Source organism: Papio anubis, chromosome 5 (assembly GCF_008728515.1).
Source record: "Papio anubis isolate 15944 chromosome 5, Panubis1.0, whole genome shotgun sequence".
In the NCBI taxonomy this organism is placed as follows: domain Eukaryota; kingdom Metazoa; phylum Chordata; class Mammalia; order Primates; family Cercopithecidae; genus Papio; species Papio anubis.
The window spans coordinates 47,697,961-47,710,759 of NC_044980.1; the positions used below are offsets into that span (position 1 = coordinate 47,697,961).

At 38.4% G+C, this 12,799-nt stretch overlaps 1 protein-coding gene across 1 annotated transcript; it reads right to left on the reverse strand.

Annotated features, from left to right (window-relative positions):
• Nucleotides 1–522: 522 nt before the first annotated feature.
• Nucleotides 523–12,515, reverse strand: MOCS2 (molybdenum cofactor synthesis 2). Its single transcript, XM_003899660.4, has 7 exons — nt 12,454–12,515; nt 11,281–11,402; nt 9,835–9,979; nt 4,856–4,983; nt 4,107–4,257; nt 3,076–3,199; nt 523–1,127 (listed from the first exon to the last, which is right to left on the reverse strand). The coding sequence occupies exons 3-7, from the start codon at nt 9,930–9,932 to the stop codon at nt 1,062–1,064; spliced, it is 567 nt and encodes a 188-aa protein (XP_003899709.2). The 5' UTR covers nt 9,933–9,979; nt 11,281–11,402; nt 12,454–12,515; the 3' UTR covers nt 523–1,061.
• Nucleotides 12,516–12,799: the final 284 nt, after the last annotated feature.

Genomic DNA, 12,799 nt, shown 5'->3' on the forward strand with positions numbered 1-12,799 from the left:
TGTGCTAGTATTTTATTATTTTATGAGCTATATGTTTACTTGAAATTTGCTGAGAGTAGATCTTAAATATTCTCACCACACAAAAGAAGGGACTACGTGAGGTGAGGAATATGTTAATTAGCTGGATTGTGGTAATCACCTCACAATGTATATGTGTATCAAAACATCATATTGTATACTTTAAATATATACAATTTTTGTCAAGTATACCTCAATAAAGCTGGAAAAAAATTTTAAGAAATATATGGGACTTACATATACAAGTCTATCAAAATACTATAAAGCGTAACCAACTAAAAATTAGGGCATTGTTTACCTAAACATTTTAACACAAACCACGTAAATTTCCTAAAACACAAAATCATAACAGGTATTTATGACAATTTTGTCCTGATTTGTATATTGATACAAAATTAACAACTAATAAAAACAAAGTTTTCTGGTAAGATTATAGATTCTAAAATCCCAGAAAGCTCCATAGTAAGAACTATTTTAGGCAATTTTAAAAAAAAGAAAATACTATTTTTAAACTTTTGAAATCAGTTTTAGTTTATTATTTTTAATATATTTCTGAAAATATATATCAAGACTGTCTGATAATGATTTTGTAATACTTTCCAGTTCTGCCAACATTCCTGTCATGCATCCTTGATAATAACGCTCTCCCTGAACCCGGACGGCGGTGGTGAGGTGGGGCTGGTGGGGGAGTATCTTTCTGAGTCAGTTAAAGTCACTGAGGAGGGCCCATACCTCAATGTGAGTTTGAGTTACAATTAGAAATTAGTCATGGAAGGACATGTCTACCACAGACATCTTTCCTCGCTTTTAAATTATTCCATTTCTTTCCTACAGTCCTCCTTCTATCTTTAGTTCCATTTTAAATAACCCTTCATCCTACATATCCATTTATCTTGCTTCCTTTTGCTTCCTTTTGTCCCACTAGTATAACATAAGAGACTGTGCTTCAGTAAACTATCCTAATGTGGAGAGAAAAAAATCAAAATGTGATCAATGATCATAGTTTAACAAAGTTAAGATTGCAGGCTCTAAAAACTAAGTGATTAATTGTTGGATACCCAAAAGCACTCTTTGTTTTCTTTCCAAGATGATGACTCTTCATAAATTTCCTAAAACACAAAATCATAACAGGTATTAAAAATAGACCATTCTAATATATGAATATAAAATACATTTGAATAAATCAGGCAAACGAATATCACATCTATTTCAATGGCTCCTCTTTCAACAATCCATTAGACATTTGTATAAGGCACTGAGAGCAGAAAAATGATTGGACATGTTCTCTACATTTAAGGACTCTCAACACAACTGCAAAAATAAGAGACAAGAAGCTATAGCAAAACAGGGTACAACCACAGAAGGAAATAAACAATTAATTCTATTTGGGGTCATGATGAGAGACATCATGGGCAAGGTTACATAGGGGAAGATAGAAGGTTACATAGGGGAAGATACATAGAAGGTCTTTAGTTTCAAACATTTTTTTTCTTTCCAAACACACCTACTACTTCAACATTTCTAAATATGCTTTTCCAAAGGCAAATATCTTCATTAGCTGTTAAATTATGTGATCACCTCTCAGAAGTTCTTAAACAAGTTTGAGCTGCACTCTGGTATGAGTTGTTCTGTGACATATGCACTCTACCTACGTGCCACCCTTCCCTATATCACAGATGATCTCAAAGCACAGGCCAAGGCTAGAACCAGACTAGAAGTTACATAGCTTGTAGAAAGAAGGGGTAAGAAAAACATATCACTTTTTCTTCTCACTCTCTAGTCACATTCCATTTCTGTGGGGAGAGGAATTCAAATTCAACTGTTCTCTGAACTCCTGCACTTCGTCCGACTCTCTATGGACAAACAAAAGCAAAATACGAAGCCCAGCTAGTCCTCAAAGCATGAAAACAAGAATATGCCCCAACTCCTGCTCATTACCTGTATTTCTGGGGTTGCTCCCATCTACTTTCTGTCCACTGACTGTGCACCCTTTCCTCCCTGGTAAAGAAAGCTACCCCTGCCTCTCAGGCTTGCAGCAGATCTTAGAATGCTCTTCCTACCTCTCCCTCTCTGGGGGTCTGCCTCCTGTTCTGTCAAAATTGTGTCAGCCTTGTTGATAGCAAGGGAACAATACATCTGAGCTTCACTAAGTTTCTTTTCACATATTTTATCCTCTAATCCCTATGTATTCTCTTACAACAATGGGCTTCAATTTTATTCTGAAAACATGGTCACCAAATTTCTCAGGCCCTGGTTATGAGTCTAACTTGCTTATTTCTACCACTGACTGAGGCAGGTCCCCTGAGAAGGAGGGGAGAAGTGCCCTTTAAACGCCTTGGCTCTCTGCTCTGGTCTTTTGATCTACTGAGCTGTTCATTAACTCTTCCGCTCTGCTGTCAGCCACAATGCTGAAGGCAATTCTAGACAATTCTAGACACTGAATGTGCAACCACAGAACAATCCCACTGTTCAATGTTGCTACACCAGAGGAGAAACGAGGGAGTTGGGCCTTTTCATCCCGTCAGAATGGTCTATTTAACCAGAGAATTACTTGCCCTTATTGACAGAAAACATGCCAGAAGTTCCTATTTCTGTTTTTAAACCCACTCACTGTGCATTTTCTCACAGGGAGCAATATCTCACCATTTTTTTTTTTTTTTCCTAAAAAGGACCTCTAGGAAAAGCCTCTTTCACCTTAAGGAATTTCTATTTTAGCCACCACCTAAATAGCTAATGCATTATTCTCACTCTCCAACAGAAAGATCCTCTAATTCAAGGGAATTACAATCCAAGACAAATAACTTCATATATTAACCTCTCCAACAGTCCAGACCAGGAATTCTCACTGTTACCACTTGTTGAGGCTTACTTTGTGCCATGCATTCTTTGGGGCACATATTTTTCATGCTTAACAAATCTTGGAAAGAAGATATTTCACAGATAAAGAAAACAAGATACTACCGTTAGTAAAAAGTCCATGAATATGGGGGGTTTTATCTAAAAATTCCTGAGAGAAATCAGGCCCACATGGTAAAATGTATTATTTTCTTAACTTACCTTTTTCCATATGGGCACCTTGGCTTTTAAAGTATCAATGGCATAGCTCACAGCTTCAAGAGATGCAGCTCTGTGGGCTGAGGACACAGCAATGATTATGCTTGCTTCTGACACTGGAACCAAGCTTTAACAAGATGAAGAGAAAAAATCACTATCACCTCTGAATCTATGTGTTAAAAAATCTGCTGGATAGAGAAAAAAAAAAAAATCCAGGTATGCAGTCTTAGAATTATACGGTAGTTCTATTTTACGTAAACATCCAGTTAGAAAAGAGTAGTTCATTGCAGTAGCATTCAGCAGAGGCAGCAGATGAAGCTGATGCTACAGCTAATTTGTTAGACTCTATCCACTAAACACTTCTGATGGGCACCAAGGGAAATCCTTTCACTGATACAGCAAACGCCTGACTCAAACAAACAAGGCACAGTGCCAGGTAATTCCTAGAGATACAAAGTTATGTCCTAATGAGTATAATACAAAATTTAAAATAATAAATATCAAATAATAGGAGTGATAATATTAACCATTAATAAAACTACTGGTTATTAATAACAAACTAGTAACTAATAGAGTATGACAGATAAAGTCTCAATTACTGGCTTCTTTTTAAAGCCAAGAACTCTTTAGAGGAACAAAAAGGCAAACCACTTTAATGACTTTCAGAGGCATTTATATCAAAAAGAATCTGTCACAGATTGTCATATAAACAGACTCCAGACCACAAAACAACTCTCAAAAGGCCTCGAGGCCTTTAGCACACATTAGCACAGGCCCGCAGGCCAAGGGCCTGAAAGTCTTGGCATAGGTGCACTTTGTTATAGCAACAGAGGCAACAAGAGCTCTCCCAATATCAAAACCCACCAGGCAGTCACTAAAGGTACTAACAGCCATCCCTATTGTCTTCCAAAAATAATACGTGAATGTTCCTGTCATAGTAATACAGAATTCCTAAGAAAGATTCAAGAATCAGAGTTAGTACAAAGATGGAAAACAACTATACTTAACTTTTAAATTGATAAAGGAAATCATACCCAAGTCTATGGAACACTGCTATGTGTTTGACTGGCCATTTCTGCCTAATGTCACTACAAATCTTTTTGACTTCGTTTTTCGCCATGGGTAGATACGCTTCATATTCTAAGCTAATGACTTTCTTCCCTTCAAAGTTATTTCTTGTAGTCCCTTTAAAAATAAAAAAAAATAGAAAGAAAAAGAAAACAATTAAAATAAGATTTTTCCCTACAAAAGAAATAGTATGTTAATAAAAAAGGATTATTTTTAATAGTAAACAAGCAGCATACCAATTCTTCTAAAACTACTTTGAAATCTTCTAAAAACAAAATTTGATTAGGAAAATAAAACAGATAATCGCAAAGATGATAAGGAAATAAAACAGCACTGATTAATCAAGCTTATTAAAAACACTCACCTGGCAAAGCAGGCAATATTCCTCTTCTGACTAACAGCTACTTAAAAGGAAAATATTTATGTTCCCAGGACTATCAAGTACATTTTTACCTTCAATTTTGGAAAATCTAGAATTCTCTCTCCTAACAATGACTTTCATCCTACTTTTCAAAATGCCTTGTAATTTATTATAGGTTAATTTGAAGGTTACTAAAACAAAACAAGAACTACAAAAAAAGTCTACCCACCATCATGGGTAATCTTGGTTTAAAGTTCAGTATTTCAAACTCCTCCGTTAACACTGAACATGGAAAGCACATGGTAATTTCTATTGTCTTGTGCAGTGATAGATGCAATGAAAATTAACACTCACCTACAAATAGAGATACTGCACCACAGAGCGGAGAAATCACCAACTGTGAGACTTCATCTACTGAAAGTTTCTCGGCAGTAAAGTTTATAACGTCTTTAGATTTCTCGTCAACTTCTTCTATATCTTTCCTAGAAATAACACGTTAGTAAACCTTAACAAAAGTCCTAAGGGTAAAACAGTCAACAACTTATAGGCTCTTTCAATTTATTTTTTTTTCTACATTATGTCGATGTAAAAAGAAGAGGTTGTGGCACAAAATATAAAGCGTTTACATGAGCCAAGACAAGGACAGTGGGCCAGGATACTTCTAAGATACCTCGGGGAGTTCCCTTGGGGAGCATTCCCTCAGCCTTTGTTGCAAGCAGGTTTTTAAAGGCAAAGGGAACAAGAAGTGGGCTGATACAATGATACAAAGTTTCACCAAGAATTCTCACAGGCGTACAGAGATAATGTTGATCACGAATTGGCTGTACACTGTTGAACTATAGGGTGGGTATAAGTTAAGAGTGTCCAGCATATGGATTTTATGGTTTCTTAGCTTCAGCTAGTCTGCAGCCCTCATAAGTGGATTCAAGGGACCAGTGGCTCACACCTGTAATCCCACCACTTTGGGAGGCTGAGGCAGGTGGATCATTTGAGATCAGGAGTTCGAGACCACCCTGGCCAACATGGTGAAACCCCGTCTCTACAAAAAATCCAAAAATTAGCTGGGCGGTAGTGGCATACGTCTATAATCCAACAACTTGGGAGGCTGAGGCAGGAGAATTGCTTGAGCTTGGGAGGTGGAGGATGCAGTGAGCTGAGATTGATAATGCCATTGCACTCCAGTCTGGGCGACAGAGTGATACCCCATCTCAAAAAAAGGAAAAAAGAAAAAAAAAGGTAATGATGCAGCTTAAGAGGGAGTGACATGACTGCCATTTCATTCCAGTGCCTTTTGGTGCCTCTTAATTTAATGTTTTATCTGAGGGGCTCACATTCCTCAGATAAAAAGTTTCTTTCCTTTTTTTCCCGACCATTAGATGTGTCAGGAGGCATGATTTGATCTGAATGATAAAAATAAGCAAGCGTAAAAATTAGCAAAACTCAATTATGTATATAAATATTCACAATGAATCAGGCATGACATAAAAAGTAATCCATCATTAACATGATCACTAAAATATAATCTATCTCAATGCCAATATATTCCAAATTCTGTAATTGCTATTCACATCTCCCATCAAGGTACAGTGGAGGTTACTGCCACTTTCACCTACATGCCCATCCCCTCTCACCACTGTGGTACCAAGCACTACACCTAAAGCTGCCTTTTTCTTTATCCAACAAAAAAGGGAGAACAGAAGTGACAGTGATTCTACCGGAACTGGGTTCCCTTCACACCTGGCAAAACCCCAGGTAAGTAACTGAGGAAATAAGGGAATGAACTGCACACTTATTTACCAGGTATTGTGCAAAGCCCTTTGCTATGCATTTCTCATTTAATTCCTCAAACATTACTACATCCTAAGGGCCAGAGACTAGGGCCAGGCACTAAGTATCAACCAGGGGAAAGAAGCACAAGCTCCTTTCCTCAGGGTGCTCACATTCAAATAGGAGAAACGAAGCATTACAGGAGAAACTCAGAATTACAAATAGGGATAACTCATGGAAATAAACAGGCTTCAGGGACAGAACCTGGGGTCTGGGGGAGATTTCTCTCAAGAGGCCGTATGAAAACTTGCGACCTGAAAGATAAGGAGGAAGTCTTGTAAAGAAACCAGGGCACAGGCCCCCAGGCAGAGAGAGGGAGTGGCCAATGCCAAGGCTCTGGGACAAGAAAGGGTGTGATGTGCTCCAGAACCTAGAACGAACGGAGAGAACAGGACAGGCTGAGGCTGAACAGATAGGCAGAATCTTGCAGGCAATGAGGAATATAATTATTAATCCTGTAAGATTTCATCTGAACTGAAAGATGAGAGAAAGAAGGCTCAGAGAAATTAAGGAACTCACTCAAGGTGCTGAAATTCCAACCAAAGAGTCTTAGTTAAGCCAATGTTCTTTTTCCTATCTCCTTTCCACCACGGAAACAGCACCATTCTTTATATATCACTGGATTCTAGGATTTTTCATCTGCTGCACAAGCCATCTAAGTGTCTTCCACCTCTTTTCCTTGCAAGAAAATATAGGTAATACAAATATGGTCTATGAGCTTCAAACCATACTGAGTTCCCACAACTTCTGATTTTACAAGACTACCGAAAGCTAGCTGGCAGGTTTTAAAAATGCATAATGCCAGTCTTGCCAAACACATTAAAGTAACACACACTGCTTTTGAGTAATCTTCGTAACCTTTTCAAAGAACAGCTGTAATTACCACAATACCCCTTTAATGGCAACTTATAGTTTTCTGAATAAATTCCAAATTCCAAAAAATCCAAATTCCACCTCCTGAAATCATGGTGGTGATATGGTGACCACAGTTTCTAAATAGCATTGAGATACATATCTGACAATAGATTCTTCTACCGTGTCCAGATAGTAGGCCTGAGAAAGAAGCCTGGTATCGACATGAGGGGCAATCTGCTTTACAGCTTGATTCTTCATTTCTTGTGGCATTGCCCTCCAGGAGGGTGAGCAAAAAATGGGTAAAAAAGATAAAAAGCCATCCTTGACTTGTTCCTTTCTTTAATAGAACCAAGTTTTTGCCATTAAGTATGATACTTACTCCTGATTTTGAATAAAAATCCTACCAAATTAAGAAAGTCTTCTTTCATTCCTAACTGACCAAGAGTTTTATTCAGGGATGACTGTTAATTTCTACTGAATTTGTTCTTCAGTTGACAATAAATTAAGCCTTATTCTGTCTGTACTTATAAGAAGCTTGATCTCTCCAGACTATACTGAACAATGTTCTTGAACATTATCCGACTTGAATATGGACTAAGTTGTTTAGAAAGATGACAAGGTAGCATGGGTCGAAGAGCCACCTGCAACAAAGCCATAACAATAAACCTATTTTCCTTTAGTCCTGGACTATGGTAAGCTTTCTTTTCAGGCATTACTAGCTGTGTAATTTTTCTACATTTCTCCGTGGCCAGGAGAGCTATCATCTAGTATTAGTAAGTGTGGTTGGAAAAAAGTACAGAGACAGTCCAATAATATGAGTTCAAATGTTGTCTCTTGAAAAGCTCTTGAATCCTCAGCAAAAAGAATAAAGCTGGAGGCATTACGCTACCCAACTTCAAACTATACTACAGGGCTACAGTAACCAAAACAGCATGGGACTGGTACAAAACAGGACACATAGACAAATGAAACAGAACCCAGAACCCAGAAATAAAGCTCCACAGCTACAACTATCTGATCTTCGACAAACCTACAAAAACAAGCAATGGGGAAAGGATTCCCTATTCAATAAATGGTGCTGGGATAACTGGCTAGCCATGTGTGGAAGACTGAAACTGGACCCTTTCCCTACACCATATACAAAAATTAACTCAAAATGGATTAAAGACTTAAATGTAAAACTGAAAACTAGAAAAACCCCGGAAGACAACCTAGGCAACACCATTCTGGACCTAAGAACAAGCAAAGATTTACAGAAAGCAATTGCAGCAAAAGCAAAAATTGACAAATGGGATCTAATTAAACTAAAGAGCTTCTGCACAGCAAAGGAAGCTGTCAACAGAGTGAACAGACAACGTACAGAATGGGAGAAAACTTTGCAAACTATGTGTCTGACAAAGGTCTAACATCAGCATCTCTAAGGAATTTTTTTTAAATTTATGAGAAAAAACAACCCCATTAAAAAGTGGGCAAAGGACATGAACAGGAACTTTTCAAAAGAAGACAATCATATGAAAAGAAAGCTCAACATCACTGATCATTAGAGAAATGCAAATCAAAACCACAATGAGATACCATTTCACACTAGTCAGAAGAGCTATTATTAAAATAACAGATGCTGGCAAGGATGTGAAGAAAAAGGAATGCTTATACACTGCTGCAGGGAGTGTAAATTAGTTCAACCATTGTGGAAGACAGTGTGGCCTAGAGACTGAAATACATTCAACCTAGCAATCCCATTACTGAATATATGCCCAGAGAAATATAATCGTTCTGTCATAAAGACACATGCACACGTATGTTCACTGCAGCACTATTCACAACAGCAAAGACATGGAATCAACCTAAATGCCCATCAATGGTAGACTGGGTAAAAAAAATGTGGTACATATATACCATGAAATACTATGCAGCCATAAGGAAGAACGAGATCAAGTTTTTTGCAGGGACATGGATGGAGCAGGAGGCCATTATCCTTAGCCAACTAATGCAGGAACAGAAAACCAAATACCGAATTTTCTCACTTATAAGTGGGAGATAAATATTGAGTACACATGGACACAAAGAAGGGAACCATAGACACCGGAGCCTACTTGAGGGTGGAGGGGGGGAGGAGGGAGAGGATCGAAAAAATAACTGATGGGCACTAGACTTAATACCTGGGTGACAAAATAATCTCCACAAGAAACCGCCACGATACACGTTTACCTATATAACAAACCTGCACATGTATTCCTGAACTTAAAAGTTAAATAAATTCTTTTTAAGTTGGCTCTTTCACTTATTAGCTATGTGATTAGCTATGTGATCAAAGGCAAGGTTTTTAAGTCCTCTGAATTTATTTTTCCACCTGCAAAATATGGATATTAATATGTCACTGTGCCTGACACGTAAGATCTCAATAAACCATGTTAAATGAAACATATCAAACTGATATGTCTATTGTAATTAAACAGCTTACAATAGACTTGATGCAGAGATGGTGGTAGATATTCATAAATTTATTGGCACCAGTGAAGAGTTGCTGCATCAATAAAGATTTGGTACAGAGAGACTTACAAAGAATACACATTAACAGCAAACCACATACACTTTATCATCTGTATGATCCTTCCCCACACAACTGATTAAGAAAAACAAATCTCACATACCTAGACGGCTCAAAAGCACTATCCTCCACTAATGGGGGGGATAACGGCAATTTCGTCTCCCGGTTGAAGCAGGAGGAGCTGATCTCCAAGCTCGACATATTCTTGACGAACAGCAAATATTATCTGATTTCTAATATCAGCCAATCTAAAAGGGAAAAAGTATGACTCAAAGTATCAATGCTATGATAGACCTCAAATCTCTTCAGCTGCAATTAGAGATATTACCTAGATATAAAGTATCACCTGTAAAATTACCAATTAAATTTACACATAGTATATGGAGAAAGGACATATCCACTAAAGAACATACTTATACACCACAAAGATACGTTAAACTGCTGCTGTCAACTCTTTATTGGATGTTGTATGCCTTGGGGAATTAAACAACAAAAAAATGCACAAAAAACCCACCAGAGTGGAGGCAACACTCAAACCAGGTCAAAAGAAAAGTTTCCGTACATGGCCTTTCCAGTGTCCTTCTATCAGTACATGGCCTTTCCAGTGTCCTTCTATCAGTACATGGCCTTTCCAGTGTCCTTCTATCAGTACATGGCCTTTCCAGTGTCCTTCTATCCATGATGTACAGATGCCTATAGATCATAGCTGCCCACCTGCAACACAGCTTTACTAGCTGCTCCTTTATACCTGAACAACGGTAAGCTTTCTTTTCAGGCTCAGTGAAAATGTATACAAGACCAGCTGTCTCCCTCCAGGTAAAGCAGAACAGGAGATTCCACTGTGTTTCATTGTTTCATTGATTATCAGGCCACTGTAAGGGCAACTTAAAAGATATGAAATCATGAAGTAGTTTGCTTTTAAACATATATTGTGGAGTATCTTTTACACAGAATTAGGCTTAAACAAATATACAAGCTTAAGTCACACAATGAATATTCCTGAATCACCCTCAAATAAGTCACTTTTATATTTTGTTTCAAAAAGAACTTGAAGTGGGAATGACAGAAGTAAAATTATAGCTTTTCAAGAACCAGAAAAAAAAATTAAATATTACAAAAACTCAAATTCAGCAGCATCTAGCATTTGTTGTAACTCATTTTTCTTTTAATCTTAGAAATATCTATGTTGAGCTCTCTAAAGAGAGGGAGAACAAAATGTTTAAAGCACACATTTTTAATGGAATTTGTAACAAATTCATTTAATGTTATAAAATTGCAGAAGTGACATGTGCAGTGTTTTGTAAATCATTAAAGAGAATATAATCATATCCCTCTGGGGTTCACTGTGTTTTGGGGTAAAATATCTTTAACCTTTCTTAAAATACAGTGCATATTTAGAGTTTTTCAGTAGTTCCAAAAAAATACAACTAACGATTCTTTTTGACATTAAGCACGGAAATCAAAATTAACCTTATTTTTACTTTTATCATTTATGCATTTTGAAAATATTTAAATGTTACTCATATGCATTCTACAAATGTTTCACTACCCAGGATGTCGAGTTTCTATCTCCTTCCACAGCTGCAACGCTTTTATTTCTTGCGGCACAGAAATGGTCTCTGAATGAACTCCTGTTATTTCAGCACTTTTTGCAAAATACAATACTATAACCTGAAAAAAAAAAAAAATGCTTTTAATAACAACTCATACTCGTTTTCTGACTGTCAGTGTTGAGCAGTTTTCTCATTTTCCAAATGTATTGCTTTAATCAAAGATAAATTTTATAAAGAAAACTAAATAACCCGTAAAAAATTTCACTATATCTACAAGTTCAAATTCTGAAAACTTGTTGTTTTAAAAATAATTCAGACTAATTTCTGGATGCCTTTTAGTTTTATAAACTTAAGTGTGGCATCATTAAAATCCGAAGTATTTATCTTCTGTGAAAACATGTTAAGGCTGTCTTTAATTGACATAAAAGTATAGCACCTTTTATAAACATGTAAGCAAAGAACAAATGTCTGAGTCAAGAGATGAGTTACACAAATAAAATAAATGAACAAATAAGCGAAAAACCTGTTTCTCGCGGTTGTCAAATGACCTTAGATTTCGGTCTGCATAACACTGTCCCCAGACGCTAAGGATTAAGTTATGCAACATAGTAAATCTGACATTTACAGAAGCAAGTAGCTTTGAAACCCAGGACAGACGGGTATTTGCTAGAACAAAGTTGTGCCAGCAGCCTGGTACGTAAGGGATCCGACGAAGTAAAATAGGCACCTGTCACTCCGTGCAAACTACTCTTTACGAAATAATTACAGGTTTGCAAATAATCAAGGATGTGGAAATCTACAGATGAAGCAGAAATGAGGCGCATTTCTTTTCAGATTAAAATTTTAGCTTCATCAAAACGAATAATCTGGGAAAGAGGTGGCCACAAAAGGTCGAGGCGCCTTCAGAATGAACCCGTCCTTGTTGCCGTGAGCGGACAGGAGTTCTCGGAGTGGACCCGACTTCTGCTGGGGCAGCAGCAGCAGCAAAGTCCGGAGGGCCCTAGGGCGGGGGCGCCCCCAAACCGAAGATGCCGGCCAGAGTGGGTGTTAGTTGGGGACTAGTGGGGAGGTCCGACTGACCAGGGCTGGGTCTGTGGAGGGAAAGGGCGGGAGAGACACGTCGAGGAGGGCTCCGCACCCAGGCCCTCACGCACACCCGCCACCCTTACCTGGCACAGCGGCACCATCCCGCCTGGGACAGCAAGACCAAATTACAGCCGCAGACGCGCAGGCGCGGGTCCTAGCCGGAGCGCAGGCGCAACCGGAGGGCGCTCGGCCCCCGCCTACTCCTTCACGGAGCATGCGCACAACTAGCTCCGCCCCGCGCCTGGCTCTAGCTGTTTCACTCTGGCGGACTGTTCTACGCCTGGGTTAATGTTGCTTCTCAGATGGGTCTTGGCGGTGAGAGCGAGCAATCAGTATGGAAATGGAGAAAGGGCTGACTATGTATGTCCTCCCCAGGAAGGAGGTCATGGTGTAGGCGAGCAGAGGCCAGACTCCCGTGGACACTTGCCG

Coding starts and splice junctions, on each gene's coding strand:
- MOCS2 (XM_003899660.4), bottom strand. CDS start 9,932: ATGTCGAGCTTGGAGATCAGCTCCTCCTGCTTCAACCGGGAGACGAAA. Junction 4,984..9,834: donor AGTGCTTTTGAGCCGTCTAG/GTATGTGAGATT, acceptor TGTTATTTCTAG/GAAAGATATAGAAGAAGTTG. Junction 4,258..4,855: donor TGCAGTATCTCTATTTGTAG/GTGAGTGTTAAT, acceptor TTATTTTTAAAG/GGACTACAAGAAATAACTTT.